Here is a 13,457-nt window from a genome sequence, read left to right on the forward strand (position 1 = left end):
GGCAGCTCTCCAGCCACTCCTCCCCAAGCCTGTAGCGCTGCTGGGGGGTGTTGTGGCCGAAGGGCAGGACCTGGCATTTGGCCTTATTGAATTTCATGGAGTTGGCCCTGACCCAGTGATCCAGCCTGTCCAGATCCCTCTGTAGAGCCTCTCTGCCGTCAAGCAGATCAGCGCTTCTGCCCAGCTTGGTGTCATCTGCAAACTTAGTGAGGGTGCACTCTATCCTCTGGTCCAAATCATTAATAATATGTTAAATAGGAGCGACCCCAGTACTGAGCCCTGGGGCACACCACTCGTGACCGGTTACCAGGTTTCTCAGATAAATACAGATTATGCCACCAGCAACACGTAGCATGGAAATTCCAGCACATTTGGTCTGCCATGGACAATCTTTCCAGCAGTAAGAGACAAGAACAGTCACAAGTTTAGGACTATTTTGACATTCCCTTAGAGAGATTTATGAAATGCTAGAGTAAAAGGTTATCAATAGCAGACGAAGCACTGGCAGAATGAGGAAGAAACGGCAGCAAGGAAAATCTCTGCTATTTCTCATGGTATTAGTTTCTCAGAGATGCACCCAGTCTTTCATTATCACAGCAGTCTCAACCTTGGGTACTGTGGAATTGGTTCGAAGTACCAGCTGGACACGGCATACCTGCAGGAGGTACCACAGACCAAGGAATGTGCAGGGGTTTGAGCAGTATCATGCTCTTCAGGAAAGCTGGAGGATATGGAAGTTTTCACCACCCTTTTTCATTTAGCTCCTCTTAAGATGATTTGATTCTCTAATGTTTGGCAGCATATTGTCACTTTGAGAAGTTAGCTACTCCTTTGAGTAGGAGTTAATGGGGGGAAGCACCAGCACAGTTGCAGGAGGAATATGCCTGAAGGATTCCTCACAGATCTGAGGCAAGGTTTCAACTATCTGCCATACAAGATCAGCAAGCATCCTTAATCTTCTCAATTTAAACCCTCACTTTTTTGTTTCTGCCAATCACCTAAAAAAACCCTAAAATATGTCTTTCATTGAATGCTGTTGTTACCTCCAGAAAGAATAAATTTGGGCAGGAAATTCTCAATCAGTAACGACAATCCCTGTACTTACAACATAAAACAAAGGGTGTGCAGTGGGAAAACCTATGAAACTATTAAAGAAACTATAAAGTCCATAGCCAGCTCTCAAGCTACTGTAAGATAACTATTTAAAAATAAAGCTAGTCTAGTGCAAAAGATCATGTGCTTACGGCTCTGCTCCAGCCGGGGATGGTGGAAAACAACCTGGATTGCTGAGTTGGCTCTCTGCTTTTTGCTCCTGACTAAAGGAGGGTGCAAGCAATTAGGGGCCAGGTGCAGCTGATGAGACAAAGGTGGTGAAATCACACGGATCAAATGTAAACCAGGAAGATGACAGTCACGGCACGGTTCAGGCTGGAAGGGGCCTCCAGAGGTGGTCTGGCGTCTGGCCCAAGCCTCCTCCTAAAGCAGGGTCACCTAGAGCCAGCCGCCCAGGATCATGGACAGACAGCTTCTGAGTGTCTTCGAAGACGGAGGCTCCATCACTTCTCTGGCCAACCTGTGCCACAGCTTGGTCTTTTTCACAGTAACAAAGCGTTTCCTGATATTCACCTGAAACTTCCGATGTTCCAGTTTGTGCCCATTGCTTCTAGTCTTGTCACTGGGCACCACTAAGAGCTTGGGTCCATACACTTAACACCCTTCTTCTGTACACACTGGTAAGAACTTCCTCTGAGCCCTTGTAAGTGAGGTGCTCCAGTCCCTCAGTAACCTTTGTGGCTGTCCAGAGGTCTCTCTCCAGTAGCTCTTGTACCTCTTTTACGCTGGGGAGACAAGTCTCAGTTATCTCACACTAAAACTACCTGAAGCCTATCGAACTTTTTTCTTACCTGAACATTTCTTTAAAACCTCTCTGCTTACCTCCCCTTATCGCTTTCCTCTGCACTTTCCAACATGCTTTCCCCTAGTAGTTACGGAGCACACATCTACAAAGCTAGGTTAAAACTGAAATTTTGTGAAAAGTAAACAAGTAAACAACATGCAATACCATTAATTGATCAGTCTTGATGAGCAGTAAAAGGACTTAATACTGAACAAGTTTATCTTGTAGGTCTTGTCATATAGGTCTTCAGTGAATGTAATGAACAAAAATTACAGATTTCCCTTTATTTTTCTTCCTAATAAACACAGCTGAACGTTGTTTGTGTTGCTCTGTCTTTGCAACAGCCCAGGAAATGAAAAACACTGTAGCGGTAGTAGTTCGGTGCAGTATTATTAAAGAGCTCAACTTTGTTTCCAGAAAGACTTGGACTAAAGGCCACATAATGAGATCACTTCATGAAGTTGCCGTTCTGAGCAGAGAACAAGTAGCAGCACAGCTTTAGGTTCAAAATTACTGTGCTTTTCTCCTAAAGTAATTTTTCCTCTTGGGCAGCTAGATTTCGCTTGATTGACTGGAGTTATCCTTTCTTCCCAGTTATTCACCACTATTGCTCATAATCCGAAATTTATTTATTGTAGAACCAAAGTCCTCAGGAGCAACCACTAATTTTAAAAAGTGACATGTAGAGTAATTTAATACTTGATGTTAAATTTAATTCTTCCCAAGGAATTAATGAAGTTTTGCAAGTGTCAGAAAGAAATCACCTTGTTTGTTGTGAAACAGAATTTCCTCTTTGTAACTAGATACCAGAATACCATGGAAGAGATTAGCTGGTAGCTGCAAACCTGGGGAAGAACCAACTCCTTTCTGGAACAACCCAGCAGTGCATTTTGTTTCTTGCATAGTGGGGGGAAAAAAAAAGTTTGTGCTGCTCTAAATACTATACACCTTCCTCATGCTTCTTCATTCCAGCTCCTAGATGAAAAATTCCCTTAAGATGAGCTGCTTTCACATGCCACCAAGCCAAGCAAAGGTGGGTCGAAAGATGACATATAAGCCAGAAGCGTTTTAACTAAAACAATACAGATTAAGGCCAGTGGAAGACAGAACATTGTGGGTTTATGGTTCTTTTGCCCCTTATCTCCACTGTGAGAAGCCATTAAGGCAGAGTACCTCTGATTAACCCTTGATGAAAATCTCCTCAGAAAGAGACATTTGGCCTTTTGTCATTGAGTCACTGTAGAGCAAGACAAGAAAGGTACCCAAGTAACAGTCCTAAGTGTTAGACAAGCTTAAGCCAGGGAATGTGTAAGACAGCATTACAAGTGATGCAAACTTTGACAAGGTTAGGCTTTTCTATTTTTTAACAGCAATATAGACAAAATGGTATTCCACTCAAATAAATACTGCAGGTGTTTAGGTGTTTTTTGTGGAAAAACATGAATTGTTTACCAGCAAACTTTTGAAGATACATTTTGAAAATACACCCTGGCATTGTGTGTCAGCCAGCATTTACTATGCATGAGGGGGTTTTAATTAAAAAATTAAATTCTGCACTTCTGTGGTCTACACCTGTTTCATTCTGAGCTGTACCACATATGACATTTGCAGAAACCAGGATAGCACTCCCCAATGAAGAATGTGTTTGTATCAGCTTTTCAGATACTGATTGTATAGTCTGCAGGAAAATCTGGCCATTGAAGTAAGTATTTGAAGTTTTACTTATAATTCATGCTTAAATATGTAAGAGTTGTCTAGTCTAAAAGGACTTCAAGTGCAGAACCACCCTCCATTCCCAAAACTGAAAGCCAGTATTTCCCACTTTTCTTTCCTTTAAGAGAGCTGCTTCATGGGGGTTTGAAGGTTACTGGGAGTTTTACGTCACAAAACACTTTGCCTCCCTCTCAAAAGCACAAACACCGCTCCCGTCTTTGTGGCATCTTCATAAATCACAGATGCAGAAGATACTACAGCCATCTTTTGATGATATTGTGCACAGATGGAAAAGCAGGTGGAAAGCCAACCTGCTGTGAATAGCCTCCTCACTGATTCAGTGGGCTGACAGTATCTCTCAGCAGCGTACACATAGCGACTTTGGAAAGTGGGCCTTGTTTTATATTGTGTCCTTTTCACCTTTAATGAAATGTACTTTCCCTTACTGAAATGGTATTATTGACAGGAAGAGTCATTATGGGACAAACGTGTGTACCCAAGGCAAGAGGAGCATAAAAATCCCATCAAAATGTAGTTATTCAACATCCACAATAGGTAGCTCAAACACGTTCATCTACTTTTCATCAAAATAACAAAAGACAACATCTTTTTTTTTTAAAAGGTCAGCTTGTATTGAAAATATCTCTGTAAAAACACCTGTAATGCGACAATGTGGTACCAATACAAACCAGATCAATGTTAGCTTTCTTTAAAGTGTTAAACTTTATTATAAATTAAAATTTCTTTACAAAAAATTGCACATAATTGACCACTCTTAGGTTCTGATGCACTGGCATTTGCAATAGTTTCTTTAATCTTCAAGTTTAATAGTCTCTGCCATGAGTCCAATGCAGAAAAGGGCAGTAAGCAACCCTCTTAGAGCCTTCAAGTGCAAGAAGCATACTTGTGGCCACGGCAGTTACACTTTCCTTAAGAGCGGCTGCTTTTGTTTTAAATCCTGTAATGAAAAAGTCTCAAAAAAGGTTTAAAAAAGGAAAAACCCAAAATGGACTACTTGCTTTTTACTGTAAACACGGCCCAGTAAATTAATCCCAAACACAGATCTCTCAGGCATCAGCGAGAGTGTCAAGTGAATCAGGAACAGCAAAACAAAGAAAACGGAAAATAAAAAGAAAACATATAAAAATAATGTCTGTCATTTTGATTAACTATACTTACGTAGATGACGTTATGAGAATCTGGCAGGGCCCAGAAGCAAGGCCAGACAGGGAGTTCATTTTTCCACAGGAGGGTCATGTTAATTGTTTCCAGGTTGAAGGGAAGCAGACCGGAGACTCGATATGCTCAGCAATACTCATCTGCCTTACACAGATCTTAGGCACGGACCAGCCTGAAGAATCATTCAACTGATTTTGGCATTAATAGGACTTACGGCTGACCGTACCAAGCGTTCAGTGATTCTTGCTTTCTGTTCTGTAAGTGTTTAAATTTAAAAGCTCATCTAGGCTGACTCCAACCTCTTGGCACTTGGAAACTAGTTTTCTCAGGTTATCAGTTTTACCTCCTCCTGATGCTTCAAACAAGAGTTGCTGTAAGAGATGGGGAAGCAGACATAAGATTTAGCCAGAGCTTGAGCATCACCACATCTATGGATATGGGATATGCAGAAATTTTAAATGAAACCTCAAACTGAATCATAAGGAGAAAACATTACATCTTTCCACAGTGTTGCACATAGAGGTAACTTCTGAAGGGCTCTCTGATATAAATGATGGACCTGTAAAATAAAAACAAGTATTAAATGTCAGCACAATTTCACACATGCAAAATGAGTGATTTGAAGCACAAAAATCTCTTGCAATGATTTTTAAGATCTGTTTTAAAAATGTTTCGAAGTCAAACATTACAGTTCCACTAAAAGCAAAGGCAAGTTTACATCTGACCTTAATTCTGACCCTTGTATACACATGATTAGTTACATGAGGACATTCTATTTTTCTCCACAAGACTCTTGCCTCATTCATTGCACAGGATGGAACACACTCAGGGAATGAATTGGCTTACTGAGTATTTCATCACTCAATATGTAGTCTCAAGGTCTTGCTTACTGTATACCATTCCAATCCTGCAATGAAAATAACTGTTTCACATGTTTTTTCCTTAAGCATCTATCTATCTATCTATCTGTGCAGTAACAATCAGTATGCATATTTGCAACCCTGTAAAAAGAAAAAACGAATTTACCATTTCATGGTTGGAAATAGAGGACCAAAATGTTTAATACAAATATTTACTCAAGCCTCCAACTGCTGGTATCTAAAGTACCAACTTTAATCAGAAAGTCACTGGGGAGGCATTTGGCAGCATTTTAAATACTTGTACCCCATTCTTATATTCTTTTAGCAAACTTTTACACGGATACAATAAATGATGGGTTCTCCAGAAACAGGAAATCCAGGACCTGAATCACAATTCAATTTTAAATCAATATCCTACTCATTTACTAGAAAATCCAGTTATCTGGAACAGGCAGTGATTTGCGTAAACTAAGTGCTCACCACACCCCAAACACAGCACTCCTAAAAAACCCAACTGCGCTGTGCGAGCACCAGCTTATAAAGTGACTTTATTCCCCACTGTATAGTTGGTCAGGTGGTTGCAGAAGAAAAGCACAAGATTTATTGTAGGTGTAATCTAGTGTTTTCCAAAAGCCTTTGTTCTAATCAGTTCACGTTCTGTAAGGACCTTCTTTCTGATTAACTCGAAATACATTTTTTTCTAACTTTCTGAGCAAACAAAGCAGGGATCTTTTAAGTCCCCAGCCCCACTGTAGTCCATCTAATACAATGACTGAAGCAGGGATCTGTGATCAATTACAGATTACACCAAACCATCAACATGGAGACAGAATTAAGGTTGAATAGGCAACCATGCCTTTGATTATCTCCTGACTTTGAACTATTTGGTCTTATAAACCAAGTAACTGTCTGCTTGGGGGGTGTTCTTTTTAAACATTCTAGGGAGACAGTAAAAATAAAAAAAAAAAAAAGGAAAGATTTCATATGCAAATCTAACAATAGCCATGCTACCCATTACGGAATTACTACTGTTTCAGAAAAAAAAAAACCCTACTGACAGAAAAGAAGGAAGCTGAGAATCAGCCACTACAAGAATGACTCAAAATAAGATACAGCAGAGAAGGAGCTCAGAAGAACCACAAGCAAGTGGCAAGTCGCAGACCCCGAACTCTGTGATCTGCCCAATACACAGCATCTCTCCACAGGCTGAAGAACATTTTGAACATGACAGCAACAATACCAGGAAGATCCATTCTGTTTGAACTGAAAAGTGATTCAACTGCTGTGCTAAATACCTCTCGTATTTGTATACAGAATGAGAAAAATATTTCCCTTCCCAAAGTACCAATGAGCAAACTTGGTATTTTTGGAGAAAAGGAGCTGTTGTCTTTGGTGGGGTCAGAACTAACCAAACTCCCTATTACATCAGCTCAGCAGACCCAACCTTCCAACTACTTGTACAGATATTTGCTACCATCTTCCAACACAACTCTTTCTTCCCCTCTACTGTATTTTAAGTGCCAGTGAGCTCCCCTTTGGGTTAAAAAAAAAAAAGAGTGGGGAACAACACAGCCCCACCCCTAGTAAAGCAAAGATACACATGACCAGTATGCACAAGTACTCATGATGCAACCCACTCTACCTCGATTGCCAAAGGTTTTTCTCACGCTTGAGGCATATACTTTGGTATTCATACACAGAGTATTTGAACTATCTAGAAATCTTAGGTTTAAGAGATGACCATCACTTTGGATAAAGCCAAGGTATGGAAAGTTTTACAGACTGTTTTAATTTATTTAGTAAGCTGTGTTGACTTACTTCTCTTTGTCCCATTAGAAAGCATTCGGCAGCAATGGCTCTGAGGAAAAGAAATATATAAAAATATTTACTCTTGAATGATTTCAAATGCCATTAGTGGCAGAATACTGACTGTGGAATGGAATTACAAATTCCTTGAGAAGAAACTGACTAACTTCCAATGATGTTAATCTACAGTGAAAAAGATAAAAAGAGTCATTTTTTAAAAACAACCTTACATGAGCAAGACATTTCAGTTGTTCCCCATTATGAACAAACACTGAAGAAAAAGATCAGTTCAGCATCACTGGAAAATGCTATTGTGATATATAAAGGGGAGGGTAGAGAGGGGGAGACATAAGTCAATAGTTGAGTTAAAAAGGCAACTTATAAATATATCATTCATATTTATCTGTGTAATATTCATTTATGTAAGCTTCCCCAAGAGGGAAATTCGCCTTCTTATTTTAAAGAAGTGACAGTATCTCTGTCTGTTGTAACAAAGTTACTGTTTAAGTAATAAGCTAATGAAATAGAGACTTCCAGTACAAGTCCAACTGGAAGAATGTTTCAGATTTACCTTTGTGACGTAAACCTTATAAACAAAAGCAATATCTATGAAAACAGATGTATGACTGTTGCATTACATTTTCCAGATGGCCAGGCATGTTGGGATATTATATGTAAACATCTTGGCTTGCAGTTTCAGAATCTGAACATTGCTCTCCTCCCAGTATCGCAGAAGCAGTCTGTAAAAGGTATTCATGAGAAAGGAACACTGCTCTAATCACTGGGAACAGAAAAGCCACCCAAAGATACAAAGAGATTACATAAAATGTATTATACCTAAGCTAAGCCAAGAGTTGCAAGCGGGAAAAACAAAAACCAAGCTACTATATACAATATTGACCAAACACGCTCACAGAACAAAACAAAATGAAAAAGTTATTCTTTGAAAATGTATCTAAGTAGTGAGAAATCAGAGAAAAAAAATAGGACCTTGGCACATGAAAGAATCCATTTTTAGCACACAGAAGGTAATCGTATATGTGAAAGGAGGCCAATTAGTTTTACAGTCACGTGGTTAAGAGGTATCATTCAGTTAGTTCTACTCATCCATTTCATGTTATTATCAATGGTGTTCAAGGAGGCTGCAAGTTCCATCTAGACAATCACAACTTGGTTTAAAACGTAGCCACTGAACTTTGTGTGCCAAAGGCAGGCATGTCACACTCTCCCCATGCTCCCAGTGATGGCTACTTTCAAGTCTTGCTTTGCATTCTTTGAGGTCACTATTCAGGATGAACAGTAAGTGTTTGGGGACTTTTCAAAATTATTCAAATCAAACATTCATGAGTTCACTGCAGCTGAATATGGTACAACATGAACCCTCTAATCCCAGAAGAGCATATTTTTAAAGGCTGTTCAGGGAAGAATCAGTGTGATGCTTCCTAAACTGTTTCAAAATTACGAATGGCTTATCTTTGCTAAGCAAGTATCAAGTTAAGCCTTACAGCAGCACCATTATACACTGGTGTATCCATTTTTGTTTGCTCTATGGTGGAATTATACTTTTAATAGATTATTAAGTAACAACAAGGTCTTAACATATATCTGACATTTCTCTACACACTTGAAATTTTGACCATTTGTACTCATCATGTACACTGAAGAGTTAATTCCTATATTATTATAACCTTCCGGTAAGCAGGACAGAACCCTGTCAAATACAAGGAAGATTGAGATGATGTCAGAAGGCACAATATGCCTCAAGCAACATGCAATAATAGAGGAAGAGTTTTACTTTTGCAGTAGAAAGCAAACCATGCATGTCTGGCACAAAAACTGGTCGTTATGTTAACCAGTTGTTTGTCTTGATTATAAGTTGTTGGGTTTTTTGGGTTGTGGTGTTTTTTGTTTTTTTGTTTTTACATACCTCAGTGCAAGTCCAGGGTTAGCAGGCATGGTAGAACAAAACCGTTCCAAGGTTTTGGAATGTTGAGATTTTGGAATGCAGCTCAAATAAAAAAGAATTACCTGTAGAATTTGAATTATGAACATTAATCCACTTTATAGCTGTCTACTTTTGCTAAGAATAACGGAATGACAAATTGTGACCATTTCAACTAAGGTGAGTTACCACCTACAAACCTTATCCCTCAAGGATATTAGAAATCAATTCCTATAACTGAAAGTTATAGGAAAAGTTGCTAATACCACGTACTTTAATCCTTCTAGCCTGTCTTTACTGAGTAGAGAAAAATACACTAGATGTTAGCAAAACAGGACCCAGCATTTCCATAAACTTTGTTCTGTGTAAGTGTTCCCACTTTATTTCTTCTGTTTCCCAACTACTGTAACTCCTATGATCAAAACTGGCAGCTTGAATACTGTTTCCATCTGCCAGTATTACAACACTGCAAACCCCTCTTGTTCAACCATCTCTTCCTTCCCTTACACATTTTTCTCTAGGAAAGAATAGGTTGTCATTAACAGCTGCGTTCACAGCATGAAAGCATGGATAATAAAGTTTCTCTTTGCCTTACATACCCTTTATTCAAAACTTCACTGCTAAAGTCTTCTGCTCAGAACACTACTCTCCAGATACTTGTTTCTTTTTCCACTAATTCATAGCTCTCAGTGTTCACATACTGTTGGTGCTGTATTTAAACAACTAAATTACAGGTACCTGCTAAACAGTCAGCAGCGTCTTTGTTTAGTTAAAACTGTCCACAGACATTTTTACCTTATTATGAAACTCATAATTGGTCCAGTAATCAGCAGTACTAAAAGGAATTGGGTATCGTGTGGGGACTGTAACCAGACATCTGTTCACTAGGTCAGTGAAATGCTTGAATTCTTGAACTTTGTTGTTGGATCCAACAACTTTGCTATTGATAAAAACAAGGTAACTGGAAGAAAAAAAAAGAAAAAGAAAAAAGATGGTTCTTGGTTCTGGTAGCCTTCACTTAATAGTTTTGAGACTGATTTACTAGCCTTCCTTAAGAACTTACTCCAGCCAGATGCTCTGCACAGTTTCCTGCTGCATCACTGCCCCCAGAGCAGCTTCATAAGCATCCAGTGCTTCACCAACACTTGCATGAAGAGACTGGCACAAACTGTTTACATTAAAAAGTTCAAGTGTTATATGTCACATATAATGCATGTTCTTACGTGCTAAGAGTAAGAAACAATGAACTCCTCCCATTTGGAGATGCAAGAAAAAACAGCATTTTCAGTTTAGCAGCATTAGGGACTAATTTATCAGTCAACTTATCAAAACAGGTGTCAGCTGCAGATAATAATGAAACTGCGCAGTTTAAAATACAACTTCAATAGAAATGAAACATTATAAATTGTCTTCTACTCTTGTAAAATACTCTTACTAATCCTTTTAATAGGGATGCTCTGACTGCTACAGAATGGAGACAAGTCTTGAGTTTCCACTTGGAAAGCTCCAGAATAACAAATTTCAAACTCAGATTAAAACCACTTGAGAAATGGTATCAGATTGTGGCAAACAAATTAGCATTCTGAAAAAAACACTAGTGGGGATCTGGGGTAGAAATATGCTGACCACGTCAGGAGAAAAAAAAACCCAAACACCTGACAAAAATAGTTTAAAGAAATCCTATTCCACAGCTTCTCAAAGAAACACATGGTAAGTCCAATACACAGGACCTCATCAAAGATAGAAGCAGACACATTTTTTTGACCAAGATTCATTGAATAATCCTTATTTCAACATGAAAAGTAACGGTGAAAAGAGGCAAGACTTTCAGTAAATCATGGGGGGGGGGGGGGGGAGGCCAACCAAAGAATAAGAGTGGGGGGGGGTGGGGGGAAGACACACTAATGATTAAGAAGACTACAGAAATGCAAAATAAGATAGGGATATGTTGGCACCTTGCTACAGAACCCTCCTGACCAGGGACACATTATCAGAGAACCTGATTGTACTCTGCTTTCTCCAGGAACTACCACCTAAATCACCAATTTGTTACTCCTTTTTTAAAAGTATGTGTGTATGTTTGTGCCATAATCTTCCCAAGTAAAAAGATTTGTTCCTTGATCTTTGAGGCTTTGCTGATTTCAATCTATTTTCACTTGGTAAAAGTGATTTATTTTATGTCTTTTGTCCTCTGTATCTGAAAAAAGAAAAAGATAGATACATAGGTCCAAATACCTAGGCACTTACCTTGCAAAATTCAATCACATTCAATTATTAGCTCTGAAAGTTAATTTTGGCACTGATTTAAAGAGCACTAGTTTTCCTTGTAGAAGCAGGTGTTAATACAGAAGCATCCTGAGCTTAAGTTAAGGCCCCTAATGACTAAACAGTGACATCAAGTGTTTCTACTGTGCAAGCACCAAACTTAAAACTGAACTTGAAGAGGTATCTTGTGGGGAAAAAAAAAAAAAAAGGATAGTAGAAAAAGAGAACATTAACATAACTAAATCCAAACCTTATACACAGATTTCCTTGAAAACCATACATTTTTCCTGTTCATAAGGTGTCCACCATTAAAAACTACAAGCAAGAGTGCCGGAGGAGTTCTGAGGAGTCCTCACTCAGTATCTGAAGCATTTATCATCTTTGCCCCTTATCTGAAAAACCAAATAGCTACTTGTGAAGATTGATGAAAATATGGACCACGAAGTGGTAAATTTCTTAAAAAGCTTAAGTCAGCATCTTAGGAACCACAGCTGTACTATTACAGGTTAGAGATGGCTAACGCTTCGGTGCTTGCCAACCCTGGATATTGCTGCTATCAAAGAGTGGTGGAAGAAAAAAAAAACAAAAAAAAAAATCAGTGCATACATGGCAAAGATCCGTCACCTTTGCAATATCTTGCAGAGGAAGGAGGTCACTGCTCTATTACTTTGCTATGGAGGGGGATCTGTGGCTTGTTCCAACTTTTTTAGTCTGCTGATAGTAGCTCCACAAACATCTGGAACAGCGGGTCAAGGAAGATGGGGAGACCAGGGCTAAAAAAGTTTGGGTGGGGGAGACTATTGCAAAATAAAAGGGAGACAACTGAAAGCCAGAAGAAGGAAGAACATTACTAGCAGTAGCAACCTAAAACACAAATAAAACAACAAAATCCCCACCACCATTTTGTGAGATGAACACACCTGTTACAGTTCCCAGGGGGCAGAATTTCTGAAAGATTTCTCAAGTGGAGAATTTAAGTTGATGTGCAATTCACAGTTCCATAAAATTGTCTCTGTTGTGCAGCAGGCAGGTAGGTTCTCTAAGGACTGGGAGATCATTTATTGAAAGAACCCAAAGTGATATACCCTTAGGCAAATAATGAATGCTCTGATTTTGAAAATGCAATTTACTCAGACCCAACGGCTGTTTCTCAGAAATTCTTTAGAAAGTCTCACCAGTAGATCTGCCACAGATAAGGGATTTGCTGGTTTACAACATCATCCGTAAGATGTTCTTTATAGAGAGGTGATGTAAACTCAATTGGCATTGGAAAATTTAAGAGATATCTACAAGACAAAAAATGTAGTAGTAAATGAGAATATCCCTCTACATGGAGGAGTTCTACATGAATGCGACATTTTGTTCTGAAATTCACTTTGCTGGACATATTAAAAAAAAAAAGATGCACTTTTTCTAGACTTTAGTTTAACTGTATCTAGATATGATTTATACAGAAAGCATTACATGGAAATATAGACAATAGTTTGTACAGAAAGCCTTTACTTTTGCATTATGTCCAAAGTTAAATGTTGCTTTATACCTCAGACTTCCCCTTCCGCACATAAAATACATCATTAAGTAAGGCATAATGATCTACATACAGTCAGCTAAGCTGCATTGCCATCACTAAATTTAATGAACACAAACATAAGCAGGAATAAGTTCTAAAACCTAAAAGGGAGATAAAAACATTTTAAAGCATCATCTGCTTAAGTTATAGTACAGAAGAACTTCCTTTGAAGGCCTTGGCACACATTAAACTTGCTGGCTGTTTCATCTTTAAATGCCTGTGGGT

General features: G+C 38.8%; 1 protein-coding gene across 1 annotated transcript in view; it reads right to left on the reverse strand.

The window, feature by feature from the left end:
• Positions 1–4,314: 4,314 nt before the first annotated feature.
• Positions 4,315–13,457, reverse strand: part of ZFC3H1 (zinc finger, C3H1-type containing) — a gene marked incomplete at its 5' end in the record, with an annotated part of 39,092 nt that continues 29,949 nt past the window's right edge. The window contains 8 exons of the mRNA XM_009877638.1: positions 4,315–5,160; positions 5,286–5,348; positions 7,468–7,507; positions 8,094–8,195; positions 9,383–9,483; positions 10,193–10,358; positions 10,461–10,565; positions 12,838–12,948. Coding sequence (XP_009875940.1) covers positions 5,023–5,160; positions 5,286–5,348; positions 7,468–7,507; positions 8,094–8,195; positions 9,383–9,483; positions 10,193–10,358; positions 10,461–10,565; positions 12,838–12,948 — 826 coding nt within the window. The remainder of the gene's footprint in view (positions 5,161–5,285; positions 5,349–7,467; positions 7,508–8,093; positions 8,196–9,382; positions 9,484–10,192; positions 10,359–10,460; positions 10,566–12,837; positions 12,949–13,457) is intronic.

This window comes from Apaloderma vittatum, unplaced genomic scaffold (assembly GCF_000703405.1).
Source record: "Apaloderma vittatum isolate BGI_N311 unplaced genomic scaffold, ASM70340v1 scaffold12481, whole genome shotgun sequence".
Taxonomy (NCBI): Eukaryota; Metazoa; Chordata; class Aves; order Trogoniformes; family Trogonidae; genus Apaloderma; species Apaloderma vittatum.